This window comes from Acipenser ruthenus, chromosome 46 (genome assembly GCF_902713425.1).
Source record: "Acipenser ruthenus chromosome 46, fAciRut3.2 maternal haplotype, whole genome shotgun sequence".
In the NCBI taxonomy this organism is placed as follows: domain Eukaryota; kingdom Metazoa; phylum Chordata; class Actinopteri; order Acipenseriformes; family Acipenseridae; genus Acipenser; species Acipenser ruthenus.
In genome coordinates, this window is record NC_081234.1 from 9,781,912 (window position 1) to 9,807,149 (window position 25,238).

Genomic DNA, 25,238 nt, shown 5'->3' on the forward strand with positions numbered 1-25,238 from the left:
TGTAATGGCCTGGTGTCTAAACATAACCCGAGATCTCACCAGGGGAATGCTTCGGAATATCTTCCTGTGTTTCCAATATGAAAGTGAAGCAGCTTCGCTATCAATATTTCATTGATGAACATGTCTCATTAAATTGGATTTTTTTTTTTAGGCAATTTCAGATCCGTGAACAAACGTCCACCGTAAAAAAAAAAAAAGAAAAGAAAAATGCAAATATTATTCTGATCCCTATAATTGGGCTCACATGTTCCCCGAGAGAAATCCAGCTTTATTATTTTGGACTCATTTCTCTCCACAAGTCATTCCCGAATGCTCAGACGAGTGAGCCATTCAGTCGCTGCTTGCAATTAGAGTTTTTGCAGATTTCGAAATTGAAATGGTAATTCCGTTATCAATGATTCAGGGTGGTGATTAGCTGTGGAAGCGCGTCAGCCGATCTGATTAGGCGGCTCAAATTACACACCACCGTGGGAGCTGGTTCAACTCCCTGTAACTGACAGAGCCGCACACAAAGCACTGCGATGAGGACTACTGAACCTCAAACATGGACCAGGTCAACTGATCGTGCTAGAGACTAAACTGAACATAACCCCTTGGGAATGAAACCCTTAATGACACACACGTTCTCAATAGCAGTTCAGTCTCCAAGCCTCAAGCCTGCCCTGGACTGGAGAGAGCACCCTTTCTCTTCGAGGGTGAGGGAGGGAGCAGTTCAGTCTCCATGCCTCAAGCCTGCCCTGGACTGGAGGGGAGAGGGAGGGAGTAGTTCAGTCATTTCCTTCTTTTTCCTTAGCCTTTCTTTTTAGACTACCATGAGCCAGGAGTTTCACTTGGATGCAGTTTAACTACACAGATTTTATTTCTTAGAACAGATGTGGCTTTGAAAGCAGACCACACCTCGCTCTCCTAATTAACCATTAACCAGACCCCCTTTGATCCTTCTCCTTCACTCCTGAACTTGTGAGTGAACGAGACAGCGTGAATTCTACTAATTAGTGCTTTTGTTAAAGTAATGTACTTTAACATTTTGTACCATGTGATAATTAAAAGGTGTTCGAAACAGTTTAGAACATTTGCTCAATCAGTTCAAGTTTTCTTTCGTGTTGTGAAACAATCATCTGTTAAAGTTCCAAAGCTAAAAAAATAAAATTAAAAACATGTCAGATATTCAGCTAAGGCACTTTACGGTAAGTAATCTTGAAAGAATTTTAAAAATATATATATAATTTTACCTTTTGAAAACAGCAGCAACAACAAAACGACTATCGGTTTTTGGAGCACACTTCTTTAAAACGTACTACTCAAAACACAAAGGTGACTACATTGACTCCAGAAGGCCGTCCTTCACTTTTGAAAAGCAGTTCCTCTTCAGATTGGCTGGGCTCTGGGACGGCCTCGCTGTCAGGTGGGGTGCGAGTCTGTGCCTCGAATCGCATCGTTCACAGGCTGCCCCGGGACACTTTACCGTGCAGGAACACCAGAGACGGCAATCTCACCCGCTGTAGCATTGCCCATGCCAGTCACTGCTCATGACTGATGCATGCCATTTCAACGAGAGCTCATGGGTTATTCATGATTCTTAAAAACTCTTTCTACCCCTCTTAAAATATTACAACTACTGTCTGTAGTGCAGAATGTACATCAAACAGGATTTGAAAGACTGATGGCATTTTATCATTGTGAAGAAGAAGAATGATAACACTAATAGGTGATGGATTTATAATGGTTCAGTTTGTTAGTCACTACTGGCATATAAATCAACTTATTATTCTTTTACCAGTACAGAACAAAACCTAGTTGCTAAGGTACCAAAATAAACAACACTGGCTTCACATTTCCAATTCTCTTGGGAAGTCGTGGAGACATTAATGGATGAGCATTGCATACTGGAAGCACGATTAAAGAAACAACGTGCATGTTGCAAATTACACTCCCTCTAGCCACCTGCTTGAGCATTGCACCGGCAATTCTAGTAAAGCCTCTACCATTCCCTACTAAGCACTGTGTGTGTATCACTTCACAATTTAACACTTGTCCTACCAGTTGTCTTTTTCTTTTAGGCTCCCTGTTCAAAAAAAGGGGACCATTAAGCTCTGGTTGTGTCTATCGGTCTGTCTCACATCCCTCTGTCTCTCTAAGCAGTAAATATGATAAGCGCCTCTGATTGAAGCTGGATGAATTTCCAGGCAATTGACCACTCAGTAGCCAGCTAAACCTGCTCTAGACCTATCACACTTACCACAGGAGAGGTGATACAGCAATGAGCCTCACTTCAGTCTGTAGGTCAATAATTGGTCATCTATTGGCTACCATAGTGGAGTAATGATGTATGTAATCAATACCAAGGTGGTTTAACAGGGTCCTGATTGCTCAGCTCCTGGTATCTGTTCATTTGGACACTCTGGTTAAAGACAGGATCCCTGGGCTGGGTGCTAATCCAGCCTGGTATTACTCTGAGGATTCCTGAATCCAGAGCTGTAAACTGATGGAGCCAGACAGGCTGCTCAGTGAAGCCTCCTCTGAAAGAACAAGGAGAGTGACGGGAGGGTCTGTGTGTGTGTCTCTCTGCATGTGGAGCAAGTCTAGCAAGTCTGTCTGTCTGCGAATCTGGCTGTGATCTGCATGCATGTCTGTGCGTCTGTCTGCATGCACATGTGTCTGTATAGGGTCTGTCTGCATGCAAGTCTAAAAAGAGGACAGGGAGCAGAGCATTTCAGAGAGCAGAGAGCAGGGAGGAGGGAGCAGGGTTTGAATCAGTCAGCACCCCTTCAACATGGAGCCATGCCAGCACTGCAGAGTCAAGGGAACGTCTCCAAATTATAAACAGAAAACAGGACTCCGTTCTCCTTTAAATGAATAGCCAGAGGTAAATAAAATGCAAATGAACAGAAAAGAAGTCTCTCAGTACAAATTATTTGACTTACTTTTAATTAAAAAAAAAAAAATCCCATTTCTTTAGTCATTTGGAATTTCGCAGAAGAATGAATATGATAATTATCTGGACTCTCAGTTACTCAGAATCAACTGTGAATATTGACACGATAAAGGTTAGGGTTGAGGCAAGGGTAAGACAATACAGAATCACTTGATAATACATTGCAACACTCGTAACTGCTATTACAAAATCACACCCCCATTTTAGCAGAAGCTACTGTACACTTTGAAGAGTGCTGTGTCTCCCTCGCAATGTCATTGCGTTTCAGGCATTGCACATTCGTTATAAGCAGCATAACAAAAGACCTTACTTAGCTACTCGACAAAAAAAAACAGAGACATTTGTAATATAAAATGTGAACGTCTAACGTTTAACAAGTTCAAAAACCCTTTCAAAACGGAACTGTGTGCATACTGTACAGTATTTGGAGTTTCCAAACTGAAACTCCACGTAGCTGTACATTCCCCTGCACTCTTTGCAAGCCAGACCCGACACAGCAAGGCGCGTGCTAGACGCCACACTAACATGCTTAGCGGTAGTCACGGAACACTTAACGTAACGACTGTCATGGCAACGCACAAACACGCCGGTCCCAATTCGGACCCACGCTGCTTGTGTTACATTTACCCAAACTGCCTGTTCCAAATCAAACACAAGGGCGCGCTCCCACCGTGGCACAATATCTGCGCGTGTTCTGCCACAGCCATCACAGAATCTGCGTGGTTTTACTGCAGACCGTTTGGAAGGGGTTGTCAAATAAACCCTTTCTGTGACGCGTGCACCGAGATCCAGCGATACAGAGTTTACCGCTTCTGCAGATTAAGGTGCTGCTGATTTGAATCTTTGCCCTGATGTTCTCAGAGCTGTGAGACACTCGAGGCCTGTGCCCGTGTTCAGTACCTGCCCGTGTGCTGTGGGGCTGTTGCTGAGTGCCATTTGCATCAGGATATAGAGAGATGAATATTCAATGCCAAGTTTTTTTTTTTGCAAAGCTGGCAAGATTTCCTACATGACAGATGGCCCTGTTTGTAATGCGACGGTGCTGTGTGAGTGTGTGTGTGTTTGTATGTGTGTGAGAGAGAGAGAGTGTGTGTGTGTGCGTGTGTGTGTGTGTGTGTGAGTGTGTGTGTGTGTGTGTGTGTGAGTGTGTGTGTGAGGGGCACACCTTTTCACTATTTATTTATTTACATTTACTCTATGCAAGACAAGTCCATTGAGATACCGTATTCACTGTTACACTGTCAGCAGCAGCACTATACTCTGAAATACAAATATACAATCACAGTAACTGAGAAATAAATGCATACTTTAGTGCATGGGAGTATGTGTGGGAGGAGAGATCTATGGACTATATATGCACTACACTGTATTGGTCCCTTTAAAACCTGTAACTACTGCAGACAGACACAGACACACACACACAGACACAGACACAGACACAGACACAGACACAGACACACACACTTATTTTATCTTTACACCACTGCATGCGCTAATTAAATTCAACTGCAGTCTTTTCACTTCAATCCAAATAAATAGCTGTGTAGATAAAATACCATGTTATGGTTTTTATAGTAATTGGGCACATCTCATGAACAGGACTGCCAATCACCCCGGACGGCCAATTATCCTCTTGACCCCAGCAAAGGGGCGGATCCAGCAGGGCATCGCTAAGTCCCAGTGGTTAACACAATGACAATCAACATGCATTCCAATCAAGGGTTATAAAGAAGGATTGTCAATTGAATTGGGCTTTTCCCAGCCCTATTCTGGAGCTAAGCTTGAGTAAAGAGATCTCCTGTGTATGTTCAGAATGGATCGACGTACAAAAAAGGATCAGCCGTATAACGAGGTGACATCAAAGTGAACGTTACAGCAAACACCAAACTGCTCACAAAAAAGAATCATTAGATAAGGATGATGAAATAAAAATATATACAGTGAGCTTAAAAGTTACAAAGGTCTGAACTCAAAGCTCAAAGCTAATCAACTTACATCGAGTAAATCAAAAAATAATCTTTGAATGAAATGCGATCATGCTTTTGTTTTACTCTCTGCTCCAAACTGTAACTCAATCCGAAGCTCTTCAATAAGCTAGGGCAGGATCCCAAGATGCGAGTGATACTGACAGATTGCTCGTCCCTACCATGACTTACCTGCTTTACGAATCTAAATTCCCAAGAAACACTGGCCTGCTTTCTCACTTGCACCACGTTTGCTATCAAAGCAGCCGGGTCAACGCTTATGATGAATGGATTCTTTGCGGATTGGAATATTATTGTGAACATGTTTGCTAATAACCCTGTGCCTTGTCATGTTGCATGAACACAATTTACCCCTCCAAGACCCCTGATATAATATTGAAAATGTGCATGTCACTAAACATGAAATGAAATGCCTGACACTGATGTTTGTTTCTGACTCCCTACCACAGCGTTATAAACAGGGAGCACATTTCTGACACCAGCCTTTTCATAAGTGCTATTCCGTTGCTTTTAATGCTACAACTGCATTCCTGTAACTCAGCTTTGTAGAGAATAACCTTCAAAGATCTCAAAGTGGAGATAACGTGTCTTCATTCAACTAAACACACAAAAGAATGGCTGATTGTCTTTTCCCGATGAACTGATTCTAGCGTCCTGTTTCATTCCAGCGTAAGATGCATGGAATTAATTTGTTAGCTATTTTAATTAAATGAACCTTTCAGGTTACCAGTGTCACACAAAATTAAGCAAATGGACCTCGATCAGCCGCCATATTCTAGTTCCGCAATGTCAAGATTATATAGATATATACAAGTGTATTTTACAGCATGTCATTGTGATTGTTTGAAGATGAAAGTTTTCTGGAGCGTGGTTGCAGTCTCCGGGTTTGCTGTTCAGCGGGGAGGTGGAAGGTGAAATCCTTTTTCTGATTTGCGTCTCTTGCCAGGATTCACACTCTAATTCACAGCCGCCCCGGGAAGGGATTCTCTGGGCTCCAGTGGGATTGGCGGCAGCGTTTTGAAACTGCTTGAAGCAGCAGAATCATCTCGCCCGGGAAGCACAGTTCCACTCGATCAACTTTCAAAACCCCAGACACCGGGGAAACAGATTTATTTAACTCCCTTCTTAATTAATCTCCAGCTATGTTTGACACACAGATCTATCTATCTATATATAGTAATTTTCAATTCCCAAAATGCTGTAATAAATCACCTTTCGGAGGAATGTATTTCTTTTCAGTTGATTCTGGTTCTTCACTGAAACATCAGGAGACCTGGTAATTGTGCAACCTGTTAAATGTTTTCCTCACCGCAGCAATTCCACACACAGTTCAGGAGAACCGAAGGTTCAGCGGGCGTCCTCCAATCCCACGACCAAGGCAGCTTCCTCTTTTACACCCAGGAACTCTAGAGCGGCTGTCAGCGAGCCATCAGCCTCTGGAGGACAAAGGCCAGCCCTGCAGGTGTCCGTTCTGAGCTCACTGGGCGCCTGGCCAGCAGGGTCAGCTGTAGCACGATGAGGAAAACCAGTTAACACATGAAGTGGCAAAGCCACTGAAACATGTTGCACGATGATGTTTCAGTGAAGAATCTGAGTCATCTCACAACAAATACGTTTCTCGAAAAGGTGATTTATTACAGTATTCAAGCCGTAATGGCGATTAACATTCATCTTAGAAACTGCTTCTTCACTCTTTGACTACACTTTTCTTTCTTCCACTAGAAGGCATGAATCTGGATAAAATCAAAATGGCGGCGCCATAGCCATGATAAAGCACAGCTAAGATGACGCCATAAACTCAGATTGAATTCCAGCCTGGTTAGATGTGACGCAACATGGCTCTCAATCTGTACTTCAGACTTCTACACAAGAGCCCGATCTGGAATACCAGCTTTCTGGAAGTGAAAACTAATTGGGAATGACAGCAAGGACTAAATAATGTCAAACATGAGCCATGTTTGGAAAAAAAAAAGAAAATCGATCAGCTCTCCTGATCTGCAATTGATGAACGGCTTCTTCCCCCCGCACAGGGATAATCTCGTACTCTGATTTATCTGTGGTTCGAATGTTTTACAGAAGATGCGATATTGATTTTCTCCCCTTCTTCTCTGCCTTTCAGTAAATATACATAACTGGCCATTATAACCATGGAAACTATCTTGGTTACAGCACAGCTGCGAGCCACAGTCACATGAACAGCAAACAGAATGCAGAGACAGATAAAAGCAGTGTCCAGAAATAGACCCCTGACAGAGTCGCTGATAGAGGACCTGCTGCCCATTCACACATGATCACATGCAGCAATTAGAAAGAGCTGCTGGTAAGGAATATCAGCATTGTTAACACAACACTGAGGTGGCTGAGGTGAGCAAATCCTTCTCAATACAGACTCAGGAGCCTGAGCATCAAGGCTCATCTCCCTGACCGTGCTGGAATTAAAGGACCTTAGGATTCAGGGTTGGGATCTGTAAGACAATGCTTCGAAGGACAGTATCTCTCCAATATAACTAGCTGGAGCTGCTGATTGTATCAATCCCTGTGTTTCTCCTCAGTCAGTTAACATGCCTGTGATACAACTGGAAAGCAGCAGTTGTGAAGCCCTTGTCAGGCACATCCTGCCTGGAAATTGAAACTCAGCCGTGTTCAGCCTCAAGCGGGTGTCGAACAGAAGGCAGGCGAACTGGCTGGGTTTGCTTTATCAATGCCAGGGTAATAAGACAGCAGTCTAGCTGTAAAAATCTGAGCTCCAAGAGTTGAAACCAATTCACACTGAGCAAGCAGGGCCAGGCTCAGCATTGATGTGTTTCTGCCTGAGCAGCTTATTCCAGGAGCACCGGTTCATTACAACCACCTTCACTTTCCACACGTTGTCACTGAATCATCCTCTGCAGTTTCACAATGTGCCATTATCTTGTGGCATTATTTTATTATGACTTACAGTACATCTTTGAAATATCCTATCAGGATCCCATAGTAGATTCCATTATAACTCAATGGCATTACCCAATTGAAGACCCTAGCGAGCATTGCCAGCCATGGAAACGCAATGCATTGAGAGCAGATACTGCACAGTGCAGTGGTCCAGATACGACAGCACACTGTCTGTCTGGTGCTGGTGTGGTACAATGGGACTGCAGTGGATTATCAACCGTGTGGATTGTGTGTTCATAGCATTGTGATCCTAATTGGCCTGTCAAAATAGGATACCACTGTAGTGCTGTTCTATAGGGGCTGCCTCATACTGGTGCACTGCCCTCGTGCTTCCCTGAGCTACAGCAGATCCTGCAGTTGAAATGCATAGCCTCAGCAGGAGCGAGGGGGCTTCTGTACCTGAAACAGCTGAACACGGATCTGGCTGAGGATATGCAACTCCCAGCACCTTCTCTAGTGAAAGTCTCAGAAAGATGACATGTAAGACAAGAGACTAGATAACCAAGGCGACAGCCCAAGAGCTTATCAGGAGAGCATTGGCAGATTAAAACACAGGAAGACACAGGTACTGGCATGGCAGTGAATCACAGTGACTGCAGACACAGCCTTCATGCAGAAACAGCATTCGAATCCACCTGACCCAGGCTGTGGGTGGGATCAGACTTGCATGTTGACCCATTGGGTTCATATTAAGGAATGCATTGATCGTTATACAGTGCTGGCATAAACTCTCTTTGTGTGGTGTATATTCACACATGCTCTGGTTTAACTACCCAACAGAAAGTGCTGCATTTTGGTACTGGCACAGAACAAGCCAAACACAATAAACTCTTGAAAATGCCCACAGGGGCCACTGTCTGGTGAAGCCCATATCTGCATACAACATGTTTAATGAACTATGAGAAGCTAGAGGTTTTGAGTCTTCAGCTCATTCATTCAGCATTATACCAGCCAGGGTGGTTAGCACCGATATTTAATGTGTGATATGGGCTTCAACGGTGCCCCTGTTATTTCCTTGAGTTCCCCAAAATTCATCCCTCTATATCGACTGGATGAACTCCAGTCCTGGTATGCACAGCAAGCAAGCCTTTAGTCTTTTAACACTGCAGATCTCTAAAGAGGTCGAGGAAAAATGAACTTCTTACTTACAGGACACTGACACTGTTTAATCAGGTGGAGCAGGGTTGTCTTTTTGCAAAGTCACCTAGTGCTTAAAAAGTTAAACAATAACAAAGGGTTAATCTCAGTTCATTTCCAGAACCTGCAGTCCCATCCCTTTATAGCCACAGGGTTCGGAGAGATCAATCTGCTTTCAGAATTGTGAAGAGCCAAAGAGAACGGCCTCTCAGCCCGTACCGTTTTATTCCTGCCAATGCAGCGCAGTCCTATCTAAATCAATACCTTCCTGCACTCAGCACAAGTTAGACACTAAGTGTTTTTTTAATCTTTGATCTACATATTGAAGTTTGATTTACAAGCAGTAGTGATTTACTCTGTCACAGTGCAATGGGGGAGAAGGGGGTGCAATAACACTAATGTATCCGTCTTCTTTTTTTTTTTTAACTGTTGGTAAATGTAGTGCCCATGAAAGGTGAGGGGCAATAGCACTTGGCTGGCGACCAGACAGACAGACAGACAGACAGACAGGCACACAAGAGCTTCCCTTCTAAAAGGATCTGACAAAGTTAACCCTAGCCAAAACCTAACCCATTGAAGACCCCAGCTAGCAGGACAACTGACAGAGCACAGCATTACCAGCCATGGCAACACAATGCATTGGGAGCAGATACTGCACAGTGCAGTGGTGCTGATACGGCAGCACACTGTCTGTCTGGTGCTGATGTGGTACCATGGGACTGCAGTGGATTATCAGCTGTGTGGATTGTGTGGCCAAACCATTGTGATCCCATTGGCCTGTTAAAATAGGATACCACTGTAGTGCTGTTCTATAGGGGCTGCCTCATACAAGTGCAGCTGAAATTAGAGGATCGTGCGGTGAGAAAGTGGGCTGTCACAGTGATGCTACTTCAATGAGCTGCGCAGAGACAGGACCTGTCTTCTATCTCTGTGACACAGGGAGCTCTTGGGGTGTCAGGCACTGGAGTTTTATAGGAGATGAGAGGCAATTTGTCTGCTGTCACCACTGACAACCAGTGAAGCACCCACAGCACTCAGACAGCCTTTCAGCCAAGAGAGAAAGGGGGAGACAATGCTGCTGTTCGACACAGACACTGTTCTATCTCTTGGGGGGTGAGGGAGGGAGGAAGCAGTTCAGTCTCCATGCCTCAAGCCTGCCCTGGACTGGAGGAAGCACCCTTTCTCTTAGAGGGGTGAGGGAGGGAGCAGTTCAGTCTCCATGCCTCAAGACTCCCCTGGACTGGAGGGAGCACCCTTTCTCTTAGGAGGGGAGAAGGTAGTACAGCATCAGTGCTCACTCAGTCCCTGGCCTCACAGAGAGAGAGAGAGGGTGGGACTGCCAGCTAAGGTGCACATTAGCTCCTATTGAGATGATGGTTTCTGTGATGTGGACAAATTGCCATCATTACAGTATCAGTGTTTCCATCTTCCACAACATTATACAAGATAAACGAGCATTCTGCTCTCTCGGAATGTTGAATCATTTAAAATGTGTAGGAGTGTTTACATCGCTGGCGCGCTTTGGATGCAATATTGGTTTATTCATAAGTGTATTAAAACAAGGCCAAGTGCCTTCTATCCCATCATCTAATCCTCCTACCTGTATTCTTTTCTGCAAAACAAGAGTGTATCCCAATAAGGAAAGAAATACAGATCTGTTCAGTGTTTATATATTAGGCCTTATGTTAAACATTTACCATAGTTTGCCATGTATTTTTTTAAACATACCTCTCTGGGCTTTACATATATAACTTGCTTCACTCTGCTATGCTTTTACTATGATACACTTTTATAAGGTCTGTACTGTGCTGTACTTAAGTTTTGCCCCACCTTTGTGTAGTTTTTAGCAGACCCACAAGGAAGGAGTTGCGTCAAATGATACCCTTCAACGTGCCTCCAGTCCTGTTCGTTTGCATCTGCAGCTGAGCAAGATCACAAACCAGTTTAAACTGGGAGAGCCCCAGTGAATCAGCATTAACGACGTTGCTAGGTAACCCATTTCATACCTCACCGAGAAAGGTCTTCTACCCTCTGTTCTTAGTCTCTCCACCGAGGGTTAACTTTGTCAGCTCCTTTTAAGATTTTAAAGACATCCATTCTCATCCAGCTCTCCATTGCAGGACTCAGCCCTGTTTGGAGAGCTCTCTACCCTGAGTTCTGCTTCTGCATCATGACTCAACAAGAACCATCACATGCCAGCCGGCTACAGATTGCAGCTCCTGCGCTCTACTGGGCTGATTCCTGTGCACCTGCTGCCTGTCTGTGAAGAGCAGGGAGCACAGAGTCGGGCGCATGATCGATTGCCTTAATAAACCAAGTCCCTTGTTCCAGCTCACACTCTTTACAAAGGTAAATTCTCATTAAAACCAAATAAGCCTTCCAGGGAGAGAGATCGGGACAGAAGCACCCTGCATTGCCCACGAGTAGCACTGAGCAACGATCTACACCCATCATACTCCCCTTCAGGGTGTAAATATTTTACCAAATGACAGCACCTTTTGGGGGAAATTACAACAAATGCCCCAGTCCCCCTCTTTACCAGGGTAAATACCCCAACTTTGATGCCATCCTTTTTGAGGTAAATCGCCCCAGTCTCTAACCTGAACGCTGATCCACCCCTGTCAGTGATGTTGGAATACCCCTGGTAAATGACCCCAGCCTGATTCTCCCCTTGCAGAATACCCCTGTTAAATGACCCCAATAGAGTGTGGCAGAGGAGAGAGAGAGAGAGAGAGAGAGAGAGAGAGAGAGAGAGAGAGAGAGAGAGAGAGAGAGTGAGAGAGTGAGAGAGTGAGAGAGAGAGAGAGAGAGCGAGAGAGCGAGAGAGCGAGAGAGAGAGAGAGAGAGAGTGAGAGAGTGAGAGAGAGAGAGAGAGAGAGCGAGAGAGCGAGAGAGCGAGAGAGAGAGAGAGCGAGAGAGAGAGAGAGAGCGAGAGAGTGAGAGAGTGAGAGAGAGAGAGAGGGAGGGAGGGAGAGAGAGAGTGAGAGAGTGAGAGAGTGAGAGAGAGAGAGAGAGAGAGTGAGAGAGTGAGAGAGTGAGAGAGAGAGAGAGAGAGAGCGAGAGAGCGAGAGAGCGAGAGAGAGAGAGAGCGAGAGAGAGAGAGAGAGCGAGAGAGCGAGAGAGAGAGAGAGGGAGGGAGGGAGAGGGAGGGAGGGAGGGAGGAAATGTACCTAAGAGTGCCTTTGTGACAAACAATGGCACTGTATCCTCAGCCTGGGAACAATGCCTATCGTGCAGCAGCATATTGCCAAGGCAGAGGCCGGAGAGATGAGGGGAGGCAGGGCTGTGTGAACAGGCTAATTAGAAAAGCAGGATTAACGAGTCCATCTCTCCAGAGCCAGGGTTCTGAAAGGACAGCCTTTTGTTGGCCGGACAAAATAACAATATGCAGTGTTGAGGAAAGCGATGTCTTCTGGCAGGTAATGCTGGAGGAGAATGCACTGAGCCTGCCTCACTGAATAGGCATGTCTGTCACTGCTATCTGCACGCAGAAACGCAGTCCATTCCTCCTGCTCAGCGGTGCTCAGTGAACTCAAATGAACACTTTATTATGTGCAATATTTATTAACAATTCTTAGTTAGCGAGGTTAGCTTTCCCTGCTTTTTTAAACATGTTTGCAATATTAATTCAGAGTGGTTCTGTGTTTCCTTAGGCTAGTAGATATTAAAGTCTGTTTCATTGATTTAAAGGATCTCTCTTTAAATACTAATCATGCTGGTGTTTTCCCTCTGTCAGGGTGATTGATCGACCTCCTTATTAATTAAAAAAAAACAAAAAACACTACAGTGAAAATATTGTAAATTTGAATGTGGTGGTATTAAGATCTGCTGCTGTTAGACCATTAAAATAAATGTGCCATTCATTTCCGCAGTTTTGCATCAAAAGAATGAGAGAAGCAGGGATCTCAGCTAGGCAGATCTAAGCAAGGCCCGCACACAGAATGTGGAACTATTTTAAGAAGGTTAGATATTTTGGGAACTGTTCAACTGGGACTCCTCTCTCTGACACTGCTTCAACCTAACTGCATGAGTTCAGAACTCACAAAACTGTTCAGAAGATTGGTCTCAAGGCCAGTAATCCATTTTATTTATGAACAAGAGTAATTACACTGCCAGAATGCTATTGGAACTGCTTCTACCTGAACCCAGTGTTTCATAACATTACAAAAGAGAGGCAAGCTTCACACTGCTGCAAACAGCACCAATCAGGAGGAAGAAAACAAGGGAAAAAACAGCTACAGATTTAATATGCGGTAAGACTGTGGAATTCATTGTATTCATCTGGCTCTTAATTGTATTATTACTTGTACTGTGATACTTGAAATGTATTTGCTTACGATTGTAAGTCGCCCTGGATAAGGGCGACTGCTAAGAAATAAATAATAATAACAATAATTCATATCTTTAGCAGTTTAGAGCAGAATTCATTAAGATTGTTTCTTTTTGTGAAAAAGGTTTCTTCCTGGAGGGGGAATAAAAAGAGCGTTCGCAAGGTCATGAGATCCAAGCACTCAGCGTAGTTTCTGGAGAAGCTTCCTATTCAGTTAATTGTTTGGGATAATGCCTTTTCTGTCTCCAGCCAATACCGTAAACGGAATTAATAAGGAGAGAATTGGGAAACCCCATCGGAGATACTGAACAGCCAACAAGATTGCCAGATATCGTTCTCCTTTTCAAAAGCAGGAGTACATTACATAACTAGAGTACATTACAAGACTAGAGCACATTCATACCACACTCGACACATCACAGACTGGAGTACATTACAGACTAGAGCACATTCATACCACACTCGGCACGTCACATTCTGGAGTACATTACAGACTAGAGCACATTCATACCACACTCGACACGTCACATTCTGGAGTACATTACAGACTAGAGCACATTCATACCACACTCGACATGTCACATTCTGGAGTACATTACAGACTAGAGCACATTCATACCACACTCGGCACGTCACATTCTGGAGTACATTACAGACTAGAGCACATTCATACCACACTCGGCACATCACAGACTGGAGTACATTACAGACTAGAGCACATTCATACCACACTCGGCACGTCACATTCTGGAGTACATTACAGACTAGAGCACATTCATATCATACTCCTGTAATAATAAAAGGGATGCAAGGCTCTCTCATCAGCTGCCCCTATCACTCACGCCTCCATCACATTCTGTACGATGCGTTTCAGCTGATTTAAGGCTTAATATGATCACTGAATGCAATTATGGAAATGATCAAATTGTAATTTCCCCTAAACCCAGAGATATGGCTCATCCATCTCTGGGAAATAAGCCTCCTATCATGTCCTGGCAGTGATTTTTACAGCTGTTATTCTGTCATAATAGTCCAAAGAGCTCCACAGTTAGGGGCTAAGGGTTCTCCACTGCTATTAAATGCAGGGGCTGCCCCTGTTCAAACAGAACTTCAAACACTCAATCAGAAGATGCCTGAAGCCTTCAGTGCAAGAACTTGACGACTCCCTCTTTCTGACATCAGGGGGAAAAAATATGTTTTAGCTTCTGTGTAGGAATTTTAGACTGTGTCCTACACTGCCGTTGCAGATTCTGTCTCCTGTTGGTGAGATGACATGAGGTTAAGAGCTCTGTAACCACAAATGCAGATGAGTCCGGCTCTTTTGCATAGCGGTTAAGACGCTTTCTAGCGCCCAGCCTCCATCCTGTTACACCAACTTTACAATGCCATCCCTAACAAAGTAATTGCAGCTAATGACACAGTTCCATACATTTTCTCTGGCATACACATCTATTCAAACATATAAATTGTCCCCACCCCTTCAGTGCTTCTTTTCTGTCAATAACCAATCAGCTTCTTTCCTTATTGACTGACATTGTTTACATACATTGACCCAGAAAACACTGCAGGTGTGAAATCACCAAAGGAGCACAGCAGGTAAAGCTGTGGCCAGCAGTTTTGCATCCCCCTATAGAATGCATCCATGTTGCTTCATAAAGTCAAATGAAACCTGCTGAATATGTGAACATATTGAATGACATGCTGCTTTATAGTTCCATATACTTAATGAAAAACTGACAAAAATTGAAAAATGTGACATTTTAAAATCTAAAATAATTTTGTCTCAATCGTAAAATTTTAGCTGATGAAAAACTTTAGCTGTACTTCTGAGCCTCCAAGCCCCCCCTAAAAATCAGCTAGAATTCAGTTCAGTGAAAGCGATAAGTTAAAAGCAGAGCAGGTTCTTAGAAATGCTATTACGGTTTCTCATACCGCAGGAGAAACATAAAAAGGGACCATGCTGCTCATCTGTAGCAGTCAGTTTAAGATTATGCCTGGAGGACTCGGAGACAGTAGCCTAGCAATTCAACCTTGGACTCAGACAGACATTTTTAAAGCTGACATCTCGCCCGACGGCCATCTGTAAATGTTGCTGCAGCTGCGTAAAAGGAAAACGCTTGTTTCTAGATATTGAAAGCCCTGTCTGGCAGGTTCAACAGCAGCCACATTAGCGATGGTTCTCCATCTCTCAGAATCAAAAGCACATTGCAATAGCCAAGCTCACATCAGTCTTGAGAAACACTGACAGGGTGTTCCAGAATTCAAACGCCCAAGAGAGATGCCACTACTTACAGGTACAGATCCCTGCCCACGGCTTTCATCTTTTATGGACATGGAAAAATGTTGAGCATCAACGTGATCAATCGTAAACTCCAGTACCATTATAACAAAACACTTCAAGTTCTGAGATATCGGATTAACATCGATCGAACAAAATCTGGAGTACAAAATATATAGTTATCCTGTTCTGCAAGGAGTGCGGGCGTGTGATTCATACACCATGGTGCTGCGTGCTAGTGGTATGCAAGCTTCTTGGGGAAGGAAGATATTTCCAGCGTCTTTATCATTTGGAATATTATTTAATTGCATTCTGTGAGTTCCCCGTAACAAGAGCTCACTATATGAGACACATTCATTTCACAACACAGATCATGCCACGCATGCCACAGTACAACACAATGCTGCACATCAATCTTGTAAGTGGAAGATGTAATGGTATTTACTTTAATGTAATTAATCAAACTGCAAATAGTTGTACAGAGTTTGGTTTGTGTCTCCATACCAACTTCCATGTAATAATTTGTATTGATTCACCGACAAGCAAGAAATTGTTTCAGCTCTGATGGCTGGCCTCATTATTTCACAAGTGCAAGTGTATCAGACAATGCACGGAGGCCTTGAGATTGTACTGGAACTGCTGGAGATACGTTGTTAGAACTATCTGTCAAGCACCTGCAACCCAACGGTCTTTGATGTGGCCATGCTTGTGTGTGTTTGAGTTGGCTTCATTCAAAAACCCCCAAAATATAATTAGACTCCCATTGCATAGCAATTTGAGACATTCCAAATGGTCTCTTTTAATGAGCCAAACGGCAGCTGTAGATCTTACAATTGTCCTCCTTAAAACTCTTGTAGATATCATTCTGCCATATTTGTAATGCATGTAGGGATAAAGGGGCAGGAGGTTTGAAACAGCGTTAAAGGCAGAGGTATTTAAACTCACTGCTGTGATGATTAAGTATTACTGTGACCCTTCATAGCCTGACTGTTCAAATCTGTTGTAAAGCCCAGTTCAAACTACTATGCATCAGGAGCCTGATTTTTAACCCTGAGAAATCCACAGCAAGAAATCCACCTTTCAAAAGTACTGGAAGATTTACCTGTGGTTCCCAGCAGTGGAAATGTGTTTTAGGAGGATGGTGGATCATACCTCACATTCTCTGGAGCCTGAGATGGTGTAGGTGCAGGGTCCTGTCCCATTGACAAGTACATCCATGGTCTCAGAGTTCGTGGGTTTGTAGTCCACGTAATACTCCTGCAGCGGGGAGCTGAGGGGCCGCTCCGCCTCCCGCGTCTGTTTCCGGCGCTTGCGGACCAGCGAGCGCTGCTGCAGCTGCTTCAGGCTGCTTGGGTAGCGTTTCCACGACACGTAGATCACCAGCAAGATCATCGCCACTGACAAGAAGAGCGCCACGCTGCCCGCAATGATCTTGTGGAAAGAGACATGTTCAAACTCCGACTCGGGGGCTGAGGTCTGGCCGGTGGAGGGCGAGGGGCTGGGAGGAGAGCTGTGGAACTCCCCCTGCCTGGGCAGAGTGGGATGGGGGAGAAACCTGGGTCTGTCTGGGGTCTGTGCAGCAGGGGGTAGTCGTTCGGTGGCTGGGGGTGGGGTCTCTTTACAGATGCTGTAATTGTCCACAGCCTCCATTACCTTCTCCCCCTGCACAAGCTTGGGCCCGGCGCAGATCATAGTGGTCTCCTTGTTCCCTTTGAAGTTCCGCAGCCAGGCCACTAGAGGGCAGAGGCTGGGGTTGCACTCCCAGACGTTGCCTGCCAGGCTGATGGTGGTCAGAGAGATCCAGGCGTTAACGGCCTCCTGGGAGACGTTGCTGAGCTTGTTGGAGTCCAGGTTGAGGGTTTGGAGGTTGGGCAGGCACTGGAACATGCTGGCCTCCACGGCTTGGATGTCGTTCCCAGAGAGGTCAAGCTTCTGCAGGGAACTCCAGGTCCAGGAGAGGCCCTGGCTGAGGGAGCGGATGCGGTTCCACTGCAGGTAGAGGGCGCGCAGGTTGAAGAGCCGCGGGAAGTGGGCAAAGTTGACCTTGGAGAACTGGTTGTGCTCCAGGTGCAGCTCGGTGAGCTTGAGCAGGCCAGCGAAGGCGTTGCGGGTCAGGCTGCGCAGCCGGTTGTAGCCCAGGTCTAGAAACTCCAGGTTGCGGCAGTCCTGGAACACTCGGATGGGAATGCTCTTGAGGGCATTGGAGCGCAGGTGCAGGCTCAGCAGCTTCCTCAAACCTCGGAGCTGCTCCGGCTGAAGAGTCTGCAGCTTGTTGTAGGACAGGTCGAGGTTGCGCAGGTTGGTCACGGCGTGGAAGGTGCGGTTGCTCAGCTGGGAGATCTTGTTGGAGCTCAGGATCAGCTCTTTGAGTCTGCGGGTGCCCTGGAAGGCGTCTCCGTCTACGACAGTGATGTAGTTGTGGTCCAGGTACAGCCAGATGAGCTGGTGGAGCCTGGAGAAGTGGCCGGCACGCAGCTTCTGCAGGCTGTTGTAGCGCAGGGACAGGCCCTGGCAGCCTGCGGACACGTTGCTTGGAACGTCGCGGAAGGCGTTGGACTCGCAGTACACGATCTTCCCATCGCAGCGGCAACTCCGCGGGCATGGCCGCTCCGCCAGGGACAGAGACACGAGGAGCCACGCCTGGAGCAGACGCCCAACCCCCACCAGGAATCCTGCAGAGAGGGGGAGAGAGAGGGATGGAGACAGGGGGGTTAACACAGAGAAGCATTGTGAGCACACCATTGTAGAGACAGAGAGAGAGAGAGACAGGGAGGTAGATATGGCGAGCAAGCCATTGTAGATTTTAGCTCCATTCTATCCCAAATATAACACTTAAACTTCAGATGGCATCTGCCACTACAGCAATGGTTTCAAGGGAAATTAAAAAGGTTAATAAAACAGATGAAGATTTCATGAAGTGCCTGCTGTCCTGTCTCTGTTAAATTCTGGTAGCTTAGCATTATTCAGTCTGTAGCACAGCAGACAGTTTTGTTACAAACCAAACTGTAGCACACTCAGAGAATAACGGCAAGGATGTCAAACTGGCAGTGTAAGGTTTTAGGAGGATCTCGCATTCATTTGAATTTTAAGTCAATGTCAGCATAGTAAACAAAAGTAAACAAAACAAAACAAACAAAAACAATTTGTTTTGATGTTTCAAAGAGCCACCGAAAGAACAAAATGAGTTCATGAATAAATTAAGAAATGAATAAATGACAGAATACATTTCCGAGACGGAATCTACATAAGAAATGAATCAGTCATGTGAGTGATGGACATCGCGTTCACACAAAAGCATGTACTGCACAGGTAGGCGTTTCTGTCTCCATCTGTCTCTACACTTTGCTAGATGGTGGTAATGAACACCTGCTTTCTTTAGATAATAAAGCATTTTTCTATTGGAATCCTAACAATCCCCCTCCGCCCACACAGCCAATCTGCAGCAAACAACTGATCAGGAATCAGGAGGCTGTGTGGTCCAGTGGGTAAAGAAACAGGCTTGTAACCAGGAGGTCTCTGGTTCAAATCCCGGCTCAGCCACTGACTCACTCACTGTGTGACCCTGAGCAAGTCACTTAACCTCCTTGTGCTCCGTCTTTCGTGTGAGACGTTGTTATAAGTGACTCTGCAGCGGATGCATAGTTCACACACCCTAGTCTCTGTAAGTCACCTTGGATAAAGGCATCTGCTAAATAAACAAACAAATAATAACCAGAGACTGAAGAAGTAACATTAATGAAGCACAGCAGGATAAAGCTACAGGATGCAGGTAAAGTTCTGAGCAGCCCATCGATTACACTACGGAACGTCAGGATGTTATACATACTGTTCGATACGAGCTGATATCCACTCCACAGGAGATCAGGGAGCCAGCCTTTAACTATAGAGTTAAACAGGAGCACAGCTCATTTGATCTGAAACAAACTATCCCATACAAAGACATTTCAGAGGGCTGGATCGCATCAATATCAGGGTCTAGTGCTATATATTATAAAGACACTTCAGAGGGCTGTATCGCATCAATATCAGGGTCTAGTGCTATATATTATAAAGACATTTCAGAGGGCTGGATCGCATCAATATCAGGGTCTAGTGCTGTATATTATAAAGACATTTCAGAGGGCTGGATCGCATCAATATCAGGGTCTAGTGCTATATATTATAAAGATATCTCAGAGGGCTGGATCGCATCAATATCAGGGTCTAGCGCTGTATATTATAAAGACATTTCAGAGGGCTGGATCGCATCAATATCAGGGTCTAGTGCTGTATATTATAAAGACATTTCAGAGGGCTGGATCGCATCAATATCAGGGTCTAGTGCTGTATATTATAAAGACATTTCAGAGGGCTGGATCGCATCAATATCAGGGTCTAGTGCTGTATATTATAAAGACATTTCAGAGGGCTGGATCGCATCAATATCAGGGTCTAGTGCTGTATATTATAAAGACATTTCAGAGGGCTGGATCGCATCAATATCAGGGTCTAGTGCTGTATATTATAAAGATATCTCAGAGGGCTGGATCGCATCAATATCAGGGTCTAGTGCTATATATTATAAAGACACTTCAGAGGGCTGTATCGCATCAATATCAGGGTCTAGTGCTGTATATTATAAAGACATTTCAGAGGGCTGGATCGCATCAATATCAGGGTCTAGTGCTATATATTATAAAGATATCTCTGAGGGCTGGATTGCATCAATATCAGGGTCTAGTGCTATATATTATAAAGACATTTCAGAGGGCTGGATCGCATCAATATCAGGGTCTAGTGCTATATATTATAAAGACACTTCAGAGGGCTGTATCGCATCAATATCAGGGTCTAGTGCTATATATTATAAAGATATCTCAGAGGGCTGGATCGCATCAATATCAGGGTCTAGTGCTATATATTATAAAGACATTTCAGAGGGCTGGATTGCATCAATATCAGGGTCTAGTGCTGTATATTATAAAGACATTTCAGAGGGCTGGATTGCATCAATATCAGGGTCTAGTGCTGTATATTATAAAGACATTTCAGAGGGCTGGATCGCATCAATATCAGGGTCTAGCGCTATATATTATAAAGACATTTCAGAGGGCTGGATCGCATCAATATCAGGGTCTAGTGCTGTATATTATAAAGACATTTCAGAGGGCTGGATCGCATCAATATCAGTGTCTAGTGCTATATATTATAAAGACATTTCAGAGGGCTGGATCGCATCAATATCAGGGTCTAGTGCTATATATTATAAAGATATCTCAGAGGGCTGGATCGCATCAATATCGGTCTAGTGCTGTGTATTATAAAGACATTTCAGCGGGCTGTATCACATCAATATCAGGGTCTAGTGCTGTATATTATAAAGATATTTCAGCGGGCTGTATCACATCAATATCAGGGTCTAGTGCTGTATATTATAAAGACATTTCAGAGGGCTGTATCGCATCAATATCAGGGTCTAGTGCTATATATTATAAAGATATCTCAGAGGGCTGGATCGCATCAATATCAGGGTCTAGTGCTGTATATTATAAAGACATTTCAGAGGGCTGGATCACATCAATATCAGGGTCTAGTGCTGTATATTATAAAGACATTTCAGAGGGCTGGATCGCATCAATATCAGGGTCTAGTGCTATATATTATAAAGACATTTCAGAGGGCTGGATCGCATCAATATCAGGGTCTAGCGCTGTATATTATAAAGACATTTCAGAGGGCTGGATCGCATCAATATCAGGGTCTAGTGCTATATATTATAAAGATATCTCTGAGGGCTGGATCACATCAATATCAGGGTCTGCTATATTAATGAAATTTCAGATGGCTGAACCACATCAATATCAGGTTCTGCTATATAGTACAGTACAAAATACTGTAGATTGCCAGGTGTACTGTGTCACACACAGACCTGACGATTGTTCTAAAAGCAGCCTTTCCATGGCATTTCTGGATCGACAGAGTGATGAATTGGCTGCGCGCTCCATAGCAACTGCCGTGCTTGCAGGTTTACTTTCAAGATTGGCAATGAATAGAAACCTCAAACACGCCACTAAAACACGTGAGCTTTGCAATGAGTCGCTCTTCTGCTATCCTCCCAGCTCTAACTTCAAAACCACTCCATCAAAATGATCATGTGAAACATTTGAGAAGCGAGGTCAAGCAGACAATGTGCCGAGCAGGTGCTTTCATCAGTGTGATCTTCACTGTGGGTGTAACACACAGAGAGCGTCCAGTAGTACCATATCAATTCAAAATGCTCGAATCCACGCTAATTAACAAAAACATGACTGAAAAAGCAAAAAAGAAATCTGCCTTGCTTGGCATTCCTATTTCGCTTCATAATTTCAGATTAGACCGTAGCATGTCAATAATTTAGCATTGCTATCCCACAATGGTTGTGTGTTAAACAATTATCCAATTGGGATCACGCTTGAGAGTATCAGGGTCGAGTGAGGCAGCACGTCCATCTGCGCTTGCGCGATTTGGTAATCCTGACGGCGCTCTGGGGAATCAAATGTATTTTACTAAAATGCTATAAAGTTACAACAAATTATTATTATTATTATTAAGTTTGTTTTAGTCTATTTTTTTGCTTGTTCGTTTTTTTTAGGGGGGGGGGGGGGGGCTGGGGGTTTATATATTGTATCTACTGTATATATTAGGCCTAAACGAATATAAACATATAAAAGTGTATTTAAGCAGAATTGATTTTTATTCCTTCCACGTGGGTGTGGAGTAATAGTCTTCAGTTGCATCGCTGACGATGCTTTAATTAAATTCGAATCAATATCACTTACAAAAAGGTCATTTTTCTAAAAAAACCACAAAAAAAAACATACACAGCTATGGTAGGTTTGTATTGGCTCCAGATACAACAGTATAATAAAAACAGTGAAGCGAATTATTTTCTTAAACTCTCCTGCTCACCTACAATGCCCTTCATCACACAGGTCCCGAGTACCCCCTCAACCTGCTGACCCGCTGTGTCCCTGCCCCGCAAGCGGAGGTCCTCCGACTCTGCCCTGCTTGTTATCCCCAAGCAAAAGCGCACCACACTCAGAGAGCGCTCGTTTAGCTTCATGGCTCCGACTCTGGAACTCTCTCCCAGCTTTGGTGCGTGATGCTCCCACCGTCGCTCACTTTAAATCAGCTCTCAAGACCCGCCTGTTCTCTCTTGCTTCCCATGCTCTTTAAGCCTGATATCTGCTATTATTATTATTATTATTATTATTATTATTATTATTATTATTATTATTATTTATTTCTTAGCAGACGCCCTTATCCAGGGCGACTTACAATCGTAAGCAAATACATTTCAAGTGTTACAATACAAGTAATACAATAAGAGCAAGAAATACAATAACTTTTGTTCAAGCAAAGTACAAGTGTGACAAACCACAATTCAATAATACAGCAGATAATAGTGATAGTTACATCAGGATATGATTAAATAGTGATAGTTACATCAGGATGTGATTAAATACAAAGTACTACAGGTTAAACACTTGGCAGATTACAGTATTCTGAAGTACAGGATTAAATGCAGTAAAATAGGGGGCAGATAAGAGCAAAATAAAGCACATTTACATGAAGGGTGATAGTGTCCCAGGATACAAACAGAGGAGTTCTTCAGGTGCTCTTTGAAGAGGTGAGTCTTGAGGAGGCGCCGGAATGTGGTCAGGGACTGGGCAGTCCTGACATCTGTAGGAAGGTCATTCCACCACTGCGGGGCAAGGGTGGAGAAGGAGCGGGCTCTGGAGGCAGGGGAGCGTAGCGGAGGTAGAGCTAGTCTTCTAGTGCAGGCGGAGCGGAGAGGTCGAGTGGGGGTGTAGGGAGAGAGGAGGGTCTGGAGGTAGCTGGGTGCAGTCTGATCAAGGCATCTGTAGGCTAGTACAAGAGTCTTGAACTGGATGTTAGCTACTGTGTTGCTGTTACTATTTCATGTATTATGCACTTTCCACTGTATTTAATGTATTATGCTTTTTAAAAAAAAAAAAAAAAAAACTGTATATCATGATTTATGCAGGCGCTATATAAAATAAAGATTGATTGATTGAACTGGGTGTGAAGATTACTGCAGCCGGAGATCTGGGCAATCAGTGATCTGGGGCCTCGGCAGGGGGGATGGATTGAAGATCAGGGACGCAACGCTGGCAATGCATGCTCGCTGCTGTCCGCCGCTTCAGTCGGCAACAATCCAAGAAATCTCTTCTCTCAATCAAACCTCAGCTTTGCTGCAGTGCATTACATCAGCCCCAGAAGCGCAGAGATAAACAAGTACTGAACCAGCCCGGCCAAACGCGCAGCAAAGGTATAAAGACATAGATCTATCTAATTATGTTTTGATTAATAAAAAGGAAATCGACCGCAACAAATGAATTGACTCCACTGACTACACGCAGACAAGAGCCGCCGCTAAGCGCATTTCCCGGCTTTGATTTAAGGGCTCGTTGTCCACTTATTTATAAACACTCGCCGGTCCGACCGCGAGGCAGCAGCATGAAGAGAAGGAGAATAGATCAGATACAATAAATGAGCCGGCTAACAGCTTGACTCGGAGGATTTCTCTGTTAAATGGGGTGGACTCCCTCTCTGGCAGCTCCTGCGTGCACACAGGCTTGGGTTTAGGTGATTAGTTATTACACAACAACAACAAAAAGCTCTATTAAAATCCCTCAATACCCCCCCCCCCCCCCCCCCCCCCCCCGGACATCTACAAGAAAACCTCGTGAATGAAAACTAATGAGAACTGGGGACTAAATCAAGACACTGTTTAATTGTCATACATCATACCTTAAAGTGAAAGCAATTCTTTTCATTTGGAATCTAGTGTAAAGCCTGTCCGTTCACATTGGATGAAACGTTAAATAAACTATGCAGTACATACAGTACAATTATATAGGAGTCAAAGCAAGAAGCCAGCTGGACTACACTCCACTGAGCAGGCCAGCTGAACAGAGACGCATTTCCTATTTGCATCAAACCTGCCTGGAGGAGAGGTGGAAGGAAAGAAAGAAAGAAAGAAAGAAAGAAAGAAAGAAAGAAAGAAAGAAAGAAAGAAAGAAAATGTTCTAACTAAGGTGTTGGGCGCATTCTCGTTTGAGCTCAAACAGACACTTGACTAAACGCCTCCACGGTTTGCCTGTCATTTTAGATTTACAAAAAAAGAGCTAAAGACGTTAAATAACCCTATCCCGTGCGCATAGGAGCCCAGTCTGATTAGATATTTGCTCTCCCGTGGACTGTGCTGCGCAGTATTATTTTAAAGGCGATTTCTGCTAGATGTAAATCAATTTATCTTTGAGCGTGGTATGTGACGGTGATGAACATATGTTTATAAATACAAACTAATCCTCCAGGAATCCTGTGTCAGGTCATACATAACCACATTCGAGTACAAAACACTGACAAAAAAGAGTTGAGCGTTACTGGAAACACAACATAACATTTTGCCAGGTGAACACGTCCGTTTGTGTCTGGTGAACACAACTGCCTTGATCTGATTTGCCTCACCACACTTGTATCATTCACTCATAGGCTCCTGTGACCTTTTAGATTGCATTTGATTATAATCTGAAAACAAATACAAATATATATTTAACCTTGTACTACACAGCGCGTTTATTACTGGATTATGTGAAC

At 44.1% G+C, this 25,238-nt stretch overlaps 1 protein-coding gene across 2 annotated transcripts in view; it reads right to left on the reverse strand.

The window, feature by feature from the left end:
- The window catches only part of LOC117966121 (leucine-rich repeat transmembrane neuronal protein 4-like), a 59,943-nt gene that overhangs the window by 32,432 nt on the left and 2,273 nt on the right, over positions 1-25,238 (reverse strand). Inside the window, exon 3 of one of the 2 annotated variants that reach the window (XM_034911561.2) lies at positions 16,749-18,268. In XM_034911561.2, coding sequence (XP_034767452.2) covers positions 16,749-18,268 — 1,520 coding nt within the window. Of the gene's footprint in view, positions 1-16,698; positions 18,269-25,238 lie in introns of both variants that reach the window. The other variant, XM_034911563.2, reaches the window with a different exon arrangement.